The sequence below is a fragment of the Mandrillus leucophaeus genome, unplaced genomic scaffold (assembly GCF_000951045.1).
Source record: "Mandrillus leucophaeus isolate KB7577 unplaced genomic scaffold, Mleu.le_1.0 Scaffold192, whole genome shotgun sequence".
Lineage (NCBI taxonomy): Eukaryota > Metazoa > Chordata > Mammalia > Primates > Cercopithecidae > Mandrillus > Mandrillus leucophaeus.
In genome coordinates this window covers 1,132,459-1,148,772 of record NW_012101943.1, presented here as the reverse complement: position 1 = coordinate 1,148,772, position 16,314 = coordinate 1,132,459, and the positions used below count along the sequence as shown (strand labels likewise).

Sequence of the window (16,314 nt, the reverse complement as noted above, 5' to 3'; positions counted from 1 at the left end):
CCAGTTTCCTTCTGAGACAAAATAAACGATTCCTTGAGCTCTAATATCCTGGGCTTTTCCTTAAGATGAGAATACTTGTGTGAAATTGTCAAAACCCATGTATGTTTAAAGATTTTCTGTCAAATTGAAAGCCTTTCTGTTTTAGTAAGATAGTGTTGATGTCATCTGTGTGGCCTAAAGCAAACAGGCCTACAATATGTTCCTGATGCCAGATACACAGGGGAAGACAGAGTTCTCAATACAGCTAAGAGGCAAATAAATCAATTCTTAAAAGGCAAGCTAAGCCTGCAAAGCAGGCAGTTACGGGAACTGCCTCCGTGTTGGATTTGAAGTTCTACTGTAGGAGCACCAAATTACAGTTTTTTCTCAAAATAGATAGGAGGTTGAATGGAGCACACAGAGATGTCTGGGTATTTTTGGAGTCTGAGAACATTTAGTACCCTCAATACCGAGTCTTCTATTAAAGCTCCAGCAGGCAGGTAAATGGGAGGTGACCTGGAGAAGGCACTTCCAAGCCTCATGGCACAATCACCAAGGAGACAGAGTATCAATAGGCAGGCAAATCATTTAGTCTATTTTGTTTTTGGGTGAGAGATTCAAAGCATTTTTTAAATGTTAGTGTGTGGGATTTAATATGGCTTGGTAGTAAACTAACGGGTAAGCAGAGTTTTTTCTTTTTTTAAACAAAATTTATAAAGTTAATGGCTTTGGGTGCCTCTATATGAAGGGCTGCTTTTTAACAAGCCACAAACCACATATGTGAGCTACCATTTAGGTCCTCAGCAGAAACACCTACACAGGGGCACGTATATGTGTGCATACCCCCCCTTAGATACTACCTACACGCACCAATGTGTTAGCAGTAAGGCTTGGAAACAGGGTTTCCTGTGATTTTTTTTTTTTTACCTTGAGCATTTAGTGTGTGTGACACTCCAAGTCCTAACAAGAGATGCATTCTGTTTATTTTCTTAAATGGATGCTAATAAAATCCATTTACCTCTCTCCTCCTTCCTTCATCCCTGCAAATTATATTAAAGGTTTATATATGTATATGACTTATTTCATCAAAATTAATTTCAAATTAGGTATTAAACGCCATTCCTTAATGCCTTCCAATGTCACAGAATCATGATAGGAGGGATCTATCTAATGGAAAAATAACTGTAAGGGCCAGTAAAAGGAAACAATTTGGTAAAATCCTTATCACAGTGCCTGGCATATATTAACTGCTCAATAAATTGTAGCTACTACCATCATCACCTCCAGCCATATCTCTGCATTGATTGTTACATTTATTCTGGACTAAGCTTTAATTGAAAAAGACCTTTGGAAGAAGTATCTTTTATCAGGGATTTACTATGAAAAGCAGTGTCAATGGCCAGAGGGGCCATTACTGATTAATGCTGTTTCCTAGGCCTTCAGTTAAATTCAAAGCTAACAAATATATTCACAGTGCAACAGCCACATCATCATACCTTGTATAATTTCACTTGGAAGGCCATATCATTTTAGTTCCATTTTCAAATAACTTTCATATCAAATAATCAAAACTTGAGATTTGGGCTAAATAAAAATAGACTCCACTTAATTGAAACCATGAAGTAAATAAACCAGTCTCTCTAAAGAACTGAAAATTCCATTATTTAAAATTAAGCCTGTAAAAAGCCTTTATGTAAAAGAAAAGCCTGGCTGTTCCTGGATCCATTCTGTCACCATTCCTCTTTTTCTTCCTTTTTTTAAACCATTCTTCCTTTTTTTTTCCATTTTGAGAGATAGTTATGATTCTGTTATTGACATGCATGGGATTTTGGTCATCTGAACAAAAATTTATTGCAGATAAAGGTAATGCTTCCTTTCTGGAATTTTTTTTTTTTTTTTTTTTTTTTTTTTAGTGAGATGAGGAGAAAGGATAGTGGAAAGAGGGGAAGGGGAAAGGGAACCAATGAAAGAATGAAAAACAAACAACTTGCCTCTGGACTCCACATGGAGGAGCTGTCAGTGGCATAGGAATCTTCAAATCCCCGGCTATTAAAAGCTGTCTCCATCTCCAAGCTGCCCTCTGTGGATTGGCGCCTGAGGCTTTGGACCACATTGGACTCTTGGTGAGATGTGCCATGGTGTTTGGCATCCCCCCTCTCACATGGGGACTGTGAGTGAGCAGGGATGTGGTCATCTTCACCATAGGAGAGATTCTCAGAATAACGCCGTTGGCTGGCTCCATCCAAATCTAAATTTGCAATAAGAAAACTGTTTCAAATGCATTATTTTTAATACCTTTTTACCTAGAGAAATTGAGTAATTGCAGTCACAACAATCAAGATTGCAAAAACAGAACCCATACCAATAATACCTGCAGAAACATAATTTCATCCATACAGTGAAGAAACTTGATACATAAAATGAAAAAGAACATTATCTCATTATGGGGGGTATCAGAAGGTTTAATATTTTTTAAATATGAGTGTAGAGAATGTATATTTATGTCAAAAGGATAAAATAGACACAGCATTTTGCTGGAGCTAATGACCACAAGACTTCTGCAATGGATCTAGAAAGCAAAAAGAGTCGTCTAATATGAAGATCATATGGTCTCCCAACCTTACCATGCTTCCTTTTCTCTGCAGTGTTTACTACATTCCCCTCTGCTCAAAAGGCTTCGGTGACCCTACCAAGTAAAAAGTTCTCTCCTTGATTCATGGTCTTGGATTGATATGATCTGAGTTTAAATCCTGTCTCTGCCGTAAGAATTTGGACAATATTCAAATTCTCTGAATCTTTGCTTCTTTATCTAAAAAATGATAAAAGCCATCAGAAGATCACTGTGGACACATGAAATAATATTCACCTGGCAGCCAGCAGGCCTTCCATAAATATTAGCCTTGCTTACCTGCCTGGCCCGAACTGGCCTCATTCAGCCCATCCAACCCCATTTTCCACTGCTTCCCAAGTGACCATGCCTCATTCCTCTGGTCTCACCCATTTATGAAAATGCTAGCTGTGTATTTCTGCTCACAGTGCCCCTCAAACCCTCCCTGTGTCTGTCCTCCCTCCCCATACAAAGCACCAACAACTCCTGAGCCTTCCCTGCCTCCTTCAGTCTCCACACTTTTCTCTCTCAGCACTCCTCACCCCAATTCATCCCGTTTCATCTTCCTATATGTCAAGGTTGTCCTCAGATGGTCAGGAAAAGCTAGCAGGATCTTCTTAAGAAATAGCTGCCCCCACTATTTGCCTCCCACGCCCAAAGAGAAATTGAAGATCTCTTATCTCTTTGGCCACTTTTCTCCTCCAGCAGACCCCATCCCAGGATGAAAGAAAATTAGAGATTTAGACAGGACAAGGGAGTGGGTTGGCAAAGTCTATGTCATAAAGCTCTTACATATACATCATATGGTAGCAATTGTTTTCCCTCGTTAGCCTGATACCTCAGCTATTAATAGAATGTAAGCTCCTGGATGGTACTAAGCCACATACATCTACTGCATAGTCTTTATCTGCCAGTGGGTTATCACTAACCCTTCAGAGAACTTAAAAGTCTAGGTAGGTAATAAACATTGAAAGCAGCCAGGTATGCGGCAATATGAGTGTTGGTGACAGGGATTCACCAGAGTATATGACCCATGTATAGTAAGCATTCAAACTTCAAAAACATGTTATCAACCAGACCATATAAAAACATCTTCAGGCAGATCCTCGGGGCAGAACTTCAGACTCCTGATTTGGGATTTTGTAAAATCACAGCAGGCCATTGAGAAAGTTCCCTATCTTCTTTGTTATCCTAAATTATTCAGTTCAGACCCCTTAGACACACTTTTATAGGACATCACAACATTTTTACATCCAGACTTTTGGTTATTCGGCAAACATACTAAAAACAGGCCACACAAAATGACAAAACAAGGAAAAATCCACATGCAAAAACCTACAACATAAAGCAGGATTGTCTTCGAAGTCTCTAATTAGCACACCCATTCCTCACATATACGAACAGTAAAATGTCCTATTAAACAGTGGGTCATCCATCAACATGTGTAGAACCCAGCAGGATTTCAGCACAAAATTTTACTTTACCAAGAAATTACCCCCATAAAATTGTCTCATGACTTTAACTCCTACGGTGATAATACCAAGATCAGTAATAAGAGAATTTTCAAAAGCTACATTAAGCCTTGAAAAGCTATTCATAACTGAAAAACATAAGAATGATATTAACGTAACAAACCATTTTCCATGACAGACAAGCAAGGAATGAATTAGCGAAGCAAATCTGGGGTACAAGTCAAGTCGCGAGGAGGAGGAAAGGGAAAGGTGATTCACCTTTCCATAAAGCAGTCTTCCCGTGCCTTTAAATTAAAGAAGATCATGTCACCTTCAACATACGCACAAAAGTAATTGCCTGTTGTCAGAGAAATGTATCCTGGCTTCTTAGAAATTATAGGCCATAACTATGTCACGTCAACCAAATTTATTTTAACAGAGAAATTCTTCCACTTGCTTAGTCCATACCCCACTTTGATAGAATAAAACCCCATTATTCAAATACATTTTTCATACTCCCAAACCTCTTTCCCTGATCGCCACCCAAATACAAAGACTTCTGCTCACCATCTGTGACGGCAAGTTTTATGTGTCAACTTGGTTAGACTCTAGGCGCCAATTATTCAATCAAACACTAAATCTAGGTATTGCTGTGAAGGTATTTTATAGATGTGATTAAAGCCTATAATCAGTTGACTTTAAGCAAAGGAGATTATCCTACATAAGCAGTCAGCTGAAAGACCTTAAGAGAACTGAGGTTCCCCTGGAGAAGACGTTTTACCTAAGCACTACAGCTTCAGCTCATGCCTAGAGTTTCCCCCTACCTTTCTGCAACCTGTTCTGCAAATATGGGGGCTGTGTATTTCTGTTACCTAGCCAGCCACCACCTTCATATAAACCAGTTCTTTGCAATGAATCTCTTGAGTACACACACACACACACACACAAACACACACCCCTGCATGTGCATGTGTTTGTATGTACATGTACATTCTGTATGTATATGTATGCATATAATCCTGCTGGTTCTAGTTCTCCAATTGAAGCATGACGGATATACCATCTCAAACAAAACTAAGTACACATTCTGGAGACAATTGATCTGGTTTTGAGGACACCAGGGTAATAATATCTAACTTGTAGGAAACATCCTCAGAATAACTATTCCATAAGCAAAAATAAGGTTACTGCTAGAAAAAAAAAAAAAAGCCCCAGGAAATGGACTAATATTCTGCAACTAACCTTTCATGCCTAAAGACCTTGCATACAGGCCTCCAATCCAGACCACTTAGACCAAAAACCCTCTTTAACATTATCAGGAATCCAGTGACAGAGTGCAATAACATTAAATCAGATACACAGGACAAAAGAGAACTTGCCTGGAATATGGTTCCAAATAGCCTCACCACAGAATCTAGAATGAAGGATTTCACTTAAGATGAAATATGAGACAACCTACCAATAGCTCATTCATGTTTCAGATTTTACTTGGATTTGGCCCTTTAATTTCACTGTCCAACACTTTTGAATGCATTTTTAAAGTGGAAGAACTGTTTCTACAACTACATTTGGTCTTACAAAACAAGGTTTACAGTGGAATAAAACAGCTAAATAGAGAACAGGCATACCAAAAAATTCCTCTCTGGGCTACATGCTTAATCTTTTCATGATTCTTTACCACTGAAAAACATCCACTGATATAAAGATGAACAAAAAAAAAAATCAAGCAATAAAAAATATGTTAACATTTCCATGGCATCTGGTAACCTAAAATTTGGCATGTGGCTATTTCTATGAAAATCCTGCTGATTTTCTTCAAAATCTACAGGTACTTCATTCAATGTAGTACATTTTTTTTCCTCTTTAACCTTTTCTATCACCATCTGTCTAAAATTCAGAATTACCAGTTAGGACAAGAGATAATTTGTTGCTCATTCCAGGAAGGATAAGGGTTAGAATGGTTGTCAGAACTCTCAGAATATCAGCCATTTGTGTAAATCAGAAGCCAGACACTTGGGCTTTGGGGAAATGGGGCCATTAGCTTTAGGATTAAACAAGCTGTTCTCAGGGAATCAACTGCTATTAACTTTCATTAGCTAACATTTGCCCTCTCAATGGAGAGAAAGGAATGCTGTGATGTAACATCAGAGAAAGAGAAAAGTCAAGAGAGGGGGTGGGGAAACGACAGTGTCTGCGGCCACTGATGTTGTGGTTTGGTTATATAAGGCCTTTATTTATTAATTTACCTTGAGCTAAAAAGAATGGCAATAAAATACATTATGTTGGTTTATGCCAATAAGTCAGACCACACGACAGATAACAAGTTATTCCTGCTGAAAATTGGGGGTCTTTTTGTTAATTCTAGCTCTTTAATTCTTTATTCTGTCTGCATGTCCTGTGCTCATCCTCAAATCAAAATGTCTCCTCTTTTATCTTCTCTCAATTTCTGCACCCTCCTTTTTGTCTGTCTGGGTTTGAAAACATGGAACATCTACAGCTATGCCCTCATTTGACTGACCACCTTCCCAAAAGGAAAGAAGGAAAGGTTAGAGAGCTCAGGTAAGTGAGATCAGGTCATGAAGGTGGGTGGCAGAGCATTTTCTCTTGCTTTTTTACCAAATACACGTCACAGACCCTTCCCTGTTACGATGGCTGTGTCTATTCAGGGCTCTGGGCATAAAGGAGTCAGACAGATACTTTGACCTTTGCTTGGGAAACCACAAAGAACTAGTGTACTGTTCTGTTTGCATCCTCTCTCCAGGTTACTTTGGGTCTATATTAGAGAGGGGAAGAGGACCTGTAACAAGGTCTGCCCACCATCCCAAGCTGGCCACCCTACCTTTGAGTATCCCCTCCCCTTTGTGAAATGTAAATTTAGGAAGATAATGCTGGAGAATGACATAAGACTTTGTGCTTACCCAGTAATTTTCATGCAGGTGGGGTGTGTAAGAAACTACAGGGACTGAGGGTAAGGATACAGGGGCATGTGCTGTTTGAAAAAGGTTATTTAATATTATTACACTACTTTTTTTTATTTGAAAGATAAAAATACCCATTGCTTTCATAATGCAAACTAATTAGAAGAAAGGCTTCAAAATATCTTCTGGAGTTATATAGATATATGGAAAACTTATTTTATGATTCTCAATGGGAGAAATGGCACAGACTCTCAACGTCAGTGGACAGGTACATGAAATTTTTGTGTTTATCAAAAGGGAACAAGATTTGCTAAGCTCAATAAATACTATTCTAAATTTAGGAAGAAGTGGCCGATAAGAAAGAAAGGGGTCCCACAACCCAGTATCGAGACCCACCCAGTTCTGATCCATTCCTTCTCTCAACCCTCCTGCATGGCAGTCCCCTTGGGAGCTTTAAAGCAGCCCCTTTGCTCCATGTGCTGCATCCTGTCTCATTTTCTTTTCCTTTCCAGACTCTCAGATGCAGAGTGCGGAGGCTGAATGACTCGGATGTGCTCTTACCATTGGCCATCCCTGGTCTAAAGAAAGGGTGTCAGGCAAAGAATACCTTCGCAGGCAGATACTTCTGTGCCATCTTCTCCGTGTGTCAACAACAAACGGCTGAATTTTGGTTTCTGCTCCAATCCTGTCTGCTTTCCTTTCTCAGATGTCACTGAACGGAAACTCTGGGACCGGGACACGGAAATCTCAAATTGTTTGATGACCTCCTCGTCACTGTCGGAAGATGTGGACAGCTCTTCGTCATCCCCAAAGCTGTTGACTGGGAGTAAACAAGAGCCATGAGTCTCCTGTGTGGCCTATGTGCTCGAATACAGAGATAGACTCTCCGGGAAAACAGAAGAGAAGAACATGGACAATAAGCTTGAACAAAGGCACGCTCAAACTGGATAGAAAAAAATATAAAACACTTCTGCAACACAAATTTGAATCCAAAGAAAAGAATGCTCCTGAAGGCAATCAGAAATACGGTATAAAGCTAGAACCCAACAGAAATCATTGGGACACCCATAGTCATCATAATGAACTCTCATGTTGAGCCAGGCAGCCCTGCTAATTTGTTATGTTGCTTAAATGTGTTCATAACTGGAAACAGAATGTATATCAGCACATTTGCCTTATATGCAGTTCTAGTCAACGACCATGGGATGTATGCTCTTCATCTCATTTATTAAAACACACATAGCCAATCCCTACTTCGGAGAAGGAGTATCTACAACACGATTTTCTAAAAGCTTTGCAGTTTTGAAGAGAGTCCACCCGGCGCAGTGGCTCATGCCTGTAATCCCAGCACGTTGGGAGGCCAAAGTGGGCAGATCACTTGAGGTCAGGGGTTCGAGATCAGCCTGCCCAACATGGTGAAACCCTGTCTCTACAAAAAAATACAAAAATTAGCCAAGTGTGGTGTCAGGTGCCTGTAATCCTGGCTACTCGGGAGGCTGAGGCAGGAGAATCACTTCAACTCAGGAAGCGGAGGTTGCAGTGAGCTGAGATTGCGCCACTGAACTCCAGTCTCGGTGACAGAGTGAGACTCCGTCTCAAAAAAAAAAAAAAAGAAAAGAAAAGAAAAGAAAAGAGACTCATTGTGTGTGTGTGTTTTAACCCACTGAGAAATTTTCTGAATCTTTCTCAGCATCAACAATCCAACCTTTGAATTATTGATTTTTAAAAATAAGTTGTATATATTTGAGGTTTACAACATGATGGTATGGGATACATACAGATAGTAAAATGGTTCCTATAGTGAAGGAAATTAACATATCTATCACCTCGCATAGTTACTTTTTTGTGTAACAAGAGCAGCTGAAATCTACTTATTCAACAAAAGTCCCTAATTACATAGTTTCATTCACTATAATCCACATCTTGTAGGTTAGATCTGTAGACTTGTTCATCCTGCATATCCATTTTGTATACTTTGACATGCATCCCTATTCCTGCCCCCTGCCCCTTGGTAACTGTTTTATTCTGTTTCTGTATATTTGAATTTTTTTTTTAGATTCCACATGTCTCTTTCTGTGTCTGGTTTACTTCATTTAGCATAATGTCCTCCAGTTCCATCCATGTTAGGGCAAACGACAGATCTTGTTTTTTAAATTGTTTTTTCATTGTCAATATAAAAATCTCCTTCCTTTCTAAGGCATATTTATGTACCACAATTTCTTCATCCATTCGCCCATTGACGGACACTCAGGTTGTTTCCTTATCTTCGCTACTGTGAATAATGCTGCAGTGAGCATGGGAGTGCAGATATCTTTACGAGGTAGTGATTTCAGCTCCTGAGGTATATACCCAGAAGATGGACTTCTCGATCATATAGCATATTGTTAATTTTTTTTCTTTTTTCTTTTCTTTGAGACAGAGTCCCACTCTGTCACCCAGGATGGAGTGCAGTGGCGCGATCTCAGCTCACTGCAACCTCTGCCTCCTAGGTTCAAGCAATTCTCGTGCCTCAGCCACCACAGTAGCTGAGATTACAGGCATGCACCACCATACCCAGGTTTTTTTGTTTGTTTGTTTAAGTAGAGACAGGGTTTCACCATGTTGGCCAGGGCCTCCCAAAGTGTTGGGATGACAGGCGTGAGCCACCATGCCCAGCCTATTGTTAATTTATTTAGGAACCTCTATAGTGTTTTCCATAACAACTGCAACCATGTACATTCCCATCAACAGTGTGCTAGAGTTCCCTTTTCTCCATACCCTCACCAACACATGTTGTCTTTTATCTTTTTGATAACAGCCCTCCTAATGAAATACCCTTTGAATTATTCATACACTTTTCCCACACCTTGATATACCAGCACACGGGCCCTCTTTCAGTTTCTCCAACAGGCTGAGATTGTTCTTGCTGTTGAGCTCTTTGACTTTGTTGTTCCTTCTGCCTCCCCCAGGTGTTTACATGTCTGGCTCCTTCACATCGCAGGTCTCAGCTTGACTGGCACTTCATCCTACAGTCCTCCCTGAACGTCCTCCCTTAAGTAGTTGTCTTCATAGCACTAAGCTTTAGTTCTCTGTTCTCCCCTATAACTTCCATGAAAATAAGAATATTTCCTTTTTTTTTTTTTTTTTTTTTGAGACGGAGTCTCGCTGTGTCACCCAGGCTGGAGTGCAGTGGCGCGATCTCAGCTCACTGCAAGCTCCACCTCCGGGGTTCAGGCCATTCTCCTGCCTCAGCCTCCCGAGTAGCTGGGACTACAGGCGTCCGCCACCATGCCCGGCTAATTCTTTGTATTTTTAGTAGAGACGGGGTTTCACCATGTTAGCCAGGATGGTCTCGATCTCCTGACCTCGTGATCCACCCACCTCGGCCTCCCAAAGTGCTGGGATTACAGGCTTGAGCCACCGCACCCGGCCCCCTATTTTGTTAACTGATGTCTCTCAATATGTAAAACAATGCCTGCTGCATAGTAAGTAGTTCATAAACACTTGTTAAATATTGAATGACTTGGTGAATACCCAGAGTTCTCCTAAGCCTGAGTGTATATCCATGCACTCACACATACACACACACACACAGTTCTCCGTGCTTAGAATACTCTTCTCCAGCCCCTATATACACTAGTCAGGAATCTAACTCATCACTGAGGTCTCAGCTTAGACATCACTTCTTCCAGAAAGTCCTTCCCTGACCTCTTACATCAGGTTAAGACCTCCCTGCATGTGCTGTAAAACAATTTTCTGTTCTCTCTTGTCAGTGCTCCCTCCCATGCCATGGCAGCATTACCTATCTAACTGCAAATTGCCCCACCTAACCTGCATATATACCATGAGGGTGAGGAGCACATCAGACTGCCCACCTTTGCATCCAGGCCCTATCTCCAAGCCAGGCACACAGCAGACTACTCTGTAAATATTTGCTGAATGTGAATTGGAAACCACAAATAATGGGGAATAATTTTTAATCATTTTATATCTCAAAGTCACATAGTGATTCCAGAGAAGAATATGGTTGTTCATTCACAGATGGGTCCTGAAGATCACTTCTGAATCAGAAGCCAGGAAGGAATAAAAAGCCATATTTCAAGTGAGAGAAAATACTTTTAAACACCAGCCTGGCAAAACATGTATTCTCTGGCTTGTCTGAGAGCTGACATTCCTGGGGTTCTCTGGAAGACTAGCAATAATAACACACTTACTGAGTGCTCATTATGCGTCAGGCACTGTCATAAGTGCCTTACACATAAAACCTTTATGATTATTTCCATTTTTCCAAGTAAGAAAATTGAGGCAGAGAGAAGTACACAGCTGGCAGAAGATCACACTGCCAATTAAGAGCAGAACCAAGATCTGATTTAAAGCAGCCAGTCTCTAGCACCCACATTTCTAATCAGAGTGCTGGAGAATCAGAGAGAGGCGGTGGAAAGAACTCTCACTCTGTGTACTCACGTTAACTAGTGGAGCTCCTGTGGCCAAGTCTCTTAACCTCTCTTATGCCTTGTTTTTGGATCATGTTAAAGGTCTGGATCATCTCCCAGGTCTTTTCTAGCTCTAAAATTCTCCAGCTCCAAACTTCCCCGACACGCATCAACATTTGATTTGTTTTTTACTGATCTTCTCTTTCATGGAGCAGCTTCTCCAGGAACGTAAGAGTACATCTTTGTCATCTCACTTATTCTACTGGCTGCATCTAACACCATAGCAGGACCTGAAAACCTAAGTGTCAGAAGAGACTAGATTTCTCAGCATTACTCCAATAAGCTATGCAAATACCATCCCATCAGAAAACCACCATAATGACCAGTCTCTTCATGCCTCCATGTGCTGGGCATAGCACTCTAGGATGGGATGGACCATTGCAAATAGGCGAGATCCAGGGACAACAGGAACAAAATCAAACTACTTCCACCTTTAGAGTACAGGACCAGCTAAGCACCTGGGGAGATACATGCATGTGAGGGGTGTCTGGATTAGATAACAATTGGAGTGTTTTCCAACTCTGAGATTCCATTCTAATTTATATTTTTAGGCCAATTTTTAAAATTTAAGTAGTCATAAGTCATCCATTTCAAATGAGTTAGTCAATGCATGGATATCTTTCCATCTATAAAATAATTGCAACTAATTTATTAGCATTTGGTTCTTGATTTTTTTTTTAGTGAGGCATTGATCATCCACAGAGCAAAAATTCTCCTTGCCTGATATACAATCATACAGTACTTATAACATTTCCCATATACTAAACATATAAACCAGCTACCTTCTTGGGAATTTGCATCTACCCATTCCATGAAGTAGGAATTATATTATGATTATATAGATAGAAACGAAAGGCAGAGAAAAGTTAAGTAACTTGTCATAAGGCAACAAATTTAAGAAATTACCAAAGTTGGGACTTAGGTGTAGCATCTATGTCCCTAACCACTGTGCATATCATCAGATTTCATTGCATTAGGAAGCTAGAGCCCTATCTAGCTTACTCCTCATAGCAAGGTTCAGGGAGCTCTCCTGCTTCCACCCTGACACCTGTCAAGAGTGCTTTCTTTGTGATGGATAAAGGAAGAGCAGAGCAGTGAAAAGGGCAGTAGTAGTGTAGATGTGAGTGCATACAGGCTTATTGCTCCTTGTGGGATTATAAATACATCTGCACGTGCTATTCTAAGCCTCACTCCCCAAGGACCTCAGGGAATTCTCAGTCTAAAGATGAAACCTGCGATCTCTTGCAAAGAGATCTTGCAAAGGCCACTGAGCAGCAATAGAAGTCAATAGTGGCACTGTTACAGTAATAAAAGCAATCCTTTAGGCAGCATTTATCACATGCCAGGCATTGTTCTACTACTTGACATACATTAACTTATTTACCCCTCACAATAACCTAAGGAAGTAGGTACTATTATTATCCCCAGGCTATGAATGAAGAAACTAAGGCACAATGAGGTTAATAACTTGCCACAGTCATAACAGTTTAAAAGCAGTGGGCCAAGATTCAAACCCAAGCTGTCTTGCTCCGAAGTCCACGTTATTAATAGTCCACTATGCTCCCTCTACCATCTGTTTCCCCATGGAAAAAACTTCTTAAATTCTGGACAAAATGGATGCAACTGTGTTTTATCACCAGGAAAATAAAATTACATACATTGGGCTGGAAAAGATTTTCATGAGCATCTATTCCCTCTACTTCACGTAGAAAAACCAAAGCCAAAAAGCTGAAGTGATTTGCCCACCATCACACCAAACCAGGACCAATCTAAAGTCTACCATGTTCCAAGTCAATGGTTTTTCCATAGCATTTTCCAATCTCTCCCCAATGTTTGTTCGTTGGTTTGTTTGTTTTCAAATTTAAAATTTGGCTCTTGTCTATTTGCAAGATCCCAGCTACTTGCCTTTCAATGTATCTATGCTACCAACTAAATAGCTGATGTGGGTTTCATTTAACTTAATCTTTGAAAGTCACAAGGTCTCCTCTAAGTTGTGACACTTATTTCAACAACAAGTTAGCATCTTCTGAAGCATCATATACATACCAAGTTGAAATCCCTTTCTAATTAAGTACCAAGGAAATAAGACAATAGAAATTTTTATTTTATCTTTTTATCTAATTTACCTTCATCCAATTCACTTGCTAATGTGACAGAAAAAAAGTTACACAATTTTCATAAACGTGGATACACCTTGAAGCTGAAAGACTGTTCATTTCACTCAATCACAGAATTCAGACATATCTCAGATATCATCTAAACATCTGCCACCAAAGAGAAGACTGACTCTCCTGCAATCTTTCTGATACATGTACTCCAGCAGCTTCATCCCTTTATGAACACACAATCAAGGTGCTACTGTGGGCTTCTTGGGCTGGCAGGCAGTTCATGACTTTCACAGTCAAAGAGGCATCCAAAAATGACCCATCAGTATCAAGTTCCTATTGCAAGGAAGCCAGAGTGTTCATCTCTCATTTTTAATCATTTTCTTCTAGTTTAAGGAGGGGCAGAGGAAATTCCATCTCTATCTTCCAAACAGACAGGATGGTGGGGTCTTAGTATGACAGAAACTGTCTGTTGGGAGTAGTATCAGCCACTGTTAGAGTGGTTAAGAGCGCAGAATGTGAAGCCACGCTGACAGAGTTTAAAACTGGGATATTACATTTGCAAGTCTGGGACCTAAGCAAGTTCCTTTAATCTCTCTAAACTTCAGCGTCCTCATTTCTATATCCCTTACCTCTTAAAATTGTTGAGAAGACTAAATGAGATAAATCACGTAAAGGCATTTAGCATATGTCTGGCATATGATACACTTTTTAAATGTTTAACTGCTATTGTTATTTTCATCATCTTCATCAGCATCCCCCACCATGTCACTGCCCTTTGTGGAAATCCTTTTCTCCAGCTTGGCATTTATATGCAAAGGAAAGCATGTGCCCTCTCCCAGGGTCTGACTTTGAGAACTTACCATTAGGGTTGTTGTAGTGGAAGGGTGGAAAAAACAAGGGCTGGGGCAGGAGGAGATAAAGCTGATAGCGTGGGTTGTACTTCCCACCTTACCTTACAATGCTTTTTCCCAAGCCTGGAGGTGGAGTGCTCTGTAGGAGCTAACAACACTGCCTGGAAGTGGGAAGTGCCCAACACCTGCTCATTTTGTTGCTTCTTTTAAGGAAGCAAAATTACCAACTGGCAATGCAAAGAGAGGATTTCTTGAGCCTGTCTGCTGCTACTTTAGACATGGAGAAAAAAATTATAAATGATCAGAGCAGCGCCAAGCTTATTAATTCCTCCCACATAGGAGCAATGCGGTGGAGGCAAGTACTGCTCACACTGAATAGATGGGAAGTAGAGACAGGTAGGGGTGGGTTGTGCTCAGTGGTGCAGTACCTGAGTGCTACTTTCAACTACAATTTCAGGAAATCCCTTAGATATGAGATTTCTCCAATATCCACAGCAAATGGCTGCCCATGTTGGTTGGATAAGGATAGAAATGAGGATAAGAAAAAGCAGAAGGGAGGTCCAAGATGACAACTGCCCACATTAGTCCCTAGGAAAAACGGCCACATTTCTAAAAGCACAATCTGGCCATTCCTGGACTCAAACAGGTTAGGAAAATAGTTTTATAAATTACCCAGTCTTGATTTTTTTTTTGAGACTATTCCCTGAGGAAGTCTAAGGTTCCCCAAAGGAGCTTCAATGCCAGTGTAGACATGGAGGTTCATAAGGGATGCAATACACAGGTTGGGCTCTGTACTCTCTTCGATCAGGGCTATTTTGTTTTAATATGCTTTATATTTTTATAAGATTATGCTGGGGGGAGAAGGAAGACTCTGACACATTAAGTTTTAAAAACGTTGATGTAAACCAACTCCTTCATTCTCCCTCATCCCCACCGCAAATAGAGAAACTAAGGCTGAGGCTACTTTACAATCAAATAGCTAGTAAGTGGCAGAAAAAAGATCAACATCTGGTCCCCCTGCAAACATCTGTTTTGTCACCCAAACCTTGTATGAGATGTTTTGACAACTCCATTTCACATATGAACAAAGCAATGGCACTTGTAATAGTTAAATATGAGTGAGTCAAACAGAAAATCTTCCATTACAATTAGTAACCTACAAAGCACTATACTAGGAAACAAATTACAATATTGAAAATTCCAGTTCTGACAATGGCAGAGTGATTCAAACTAACCCCTCTACAAGTAAAAATTATAAATTCACAACAACATTTTTTAAGTCAACTATTTGAAGGCATGGTGAGCAAGAGCAGGCAGAAATTGGAGGAGATCCAATTTCTGAAAGAAAGGAACACAGATTATATATATACTTGCTGGGTTTTTTTTTTTTTTTTTCATTGCTCTAGCAGCTACTGAGAAAGAGGTGTTAAAATCTCTAACTTTTATTTTGAAATTTTATTTCTTCTTTTAGTTTGTTACTTCTTCCTTCTTGTATTTTGAAGCCCTTAATAGGTGCACACACACTTACAATTTTGTGTCTTCTTGAATTGACCACTTTACCACTATAAAACATACTTCTTTCTTTTTCCTAATACTCCTTGTCTTCAAGTCTACTTTGTCTGATATTAATGTAACTGCACTAGCTTCCTTATGCTCTCAGTTTGCATAACTCATATTTTTAATTCTTTCATTTTCAACCCGTCTGTGTTTATATTTAATGTATGCTTCTTATAGCTATAATACAGTTGGGTCTTGCTTTTTTCTTCAGTTTGACAATCTGTACTTTCAAGTGAGAATTTATTTAACTTGCATTTAATGTATGAACATTGTTGGGTTTAGGTATGTCATTTTGCTGTTTGTTTTCTATTTGTTGCATCTGTTTTTTTCATCTTCAGTTGCTCTTACTACTTTATATATGTGTTAATAA

The 16,314-nt window shown here is 39.8% G+C and overlaps 1 protein-coding gene across 2 annotated transcripts in view; it reads right to left on the bottom strand.

Annotated features, from left to right (window-relative positions):
• The window catches only part of SYT16 (synaptotagmin XVI), a 115,185-nt gene that overhangs the window by 24,294 nt on the left and 74,577 nt on the right, over positions 1-16,314 (bottom strand). For both annotated transcript variants that reach the window (XM_011978275.1, XM_011978274.1), the window contains 2 exons: positions 7,564-7,776; positions 1,971-2,227 (listed from right to left, as the gene is read on the bottom strand). In XM_011978275.1, coding sequence (XP_011833665.1) covers positions 1,971-2,227; positions 7,564-7,776 — 470 coding nt within the window. The remainder of the gene's footprint in view (positions 1-1,970; positions 2,228-7,563; positions 7,777-16,314) is intronic.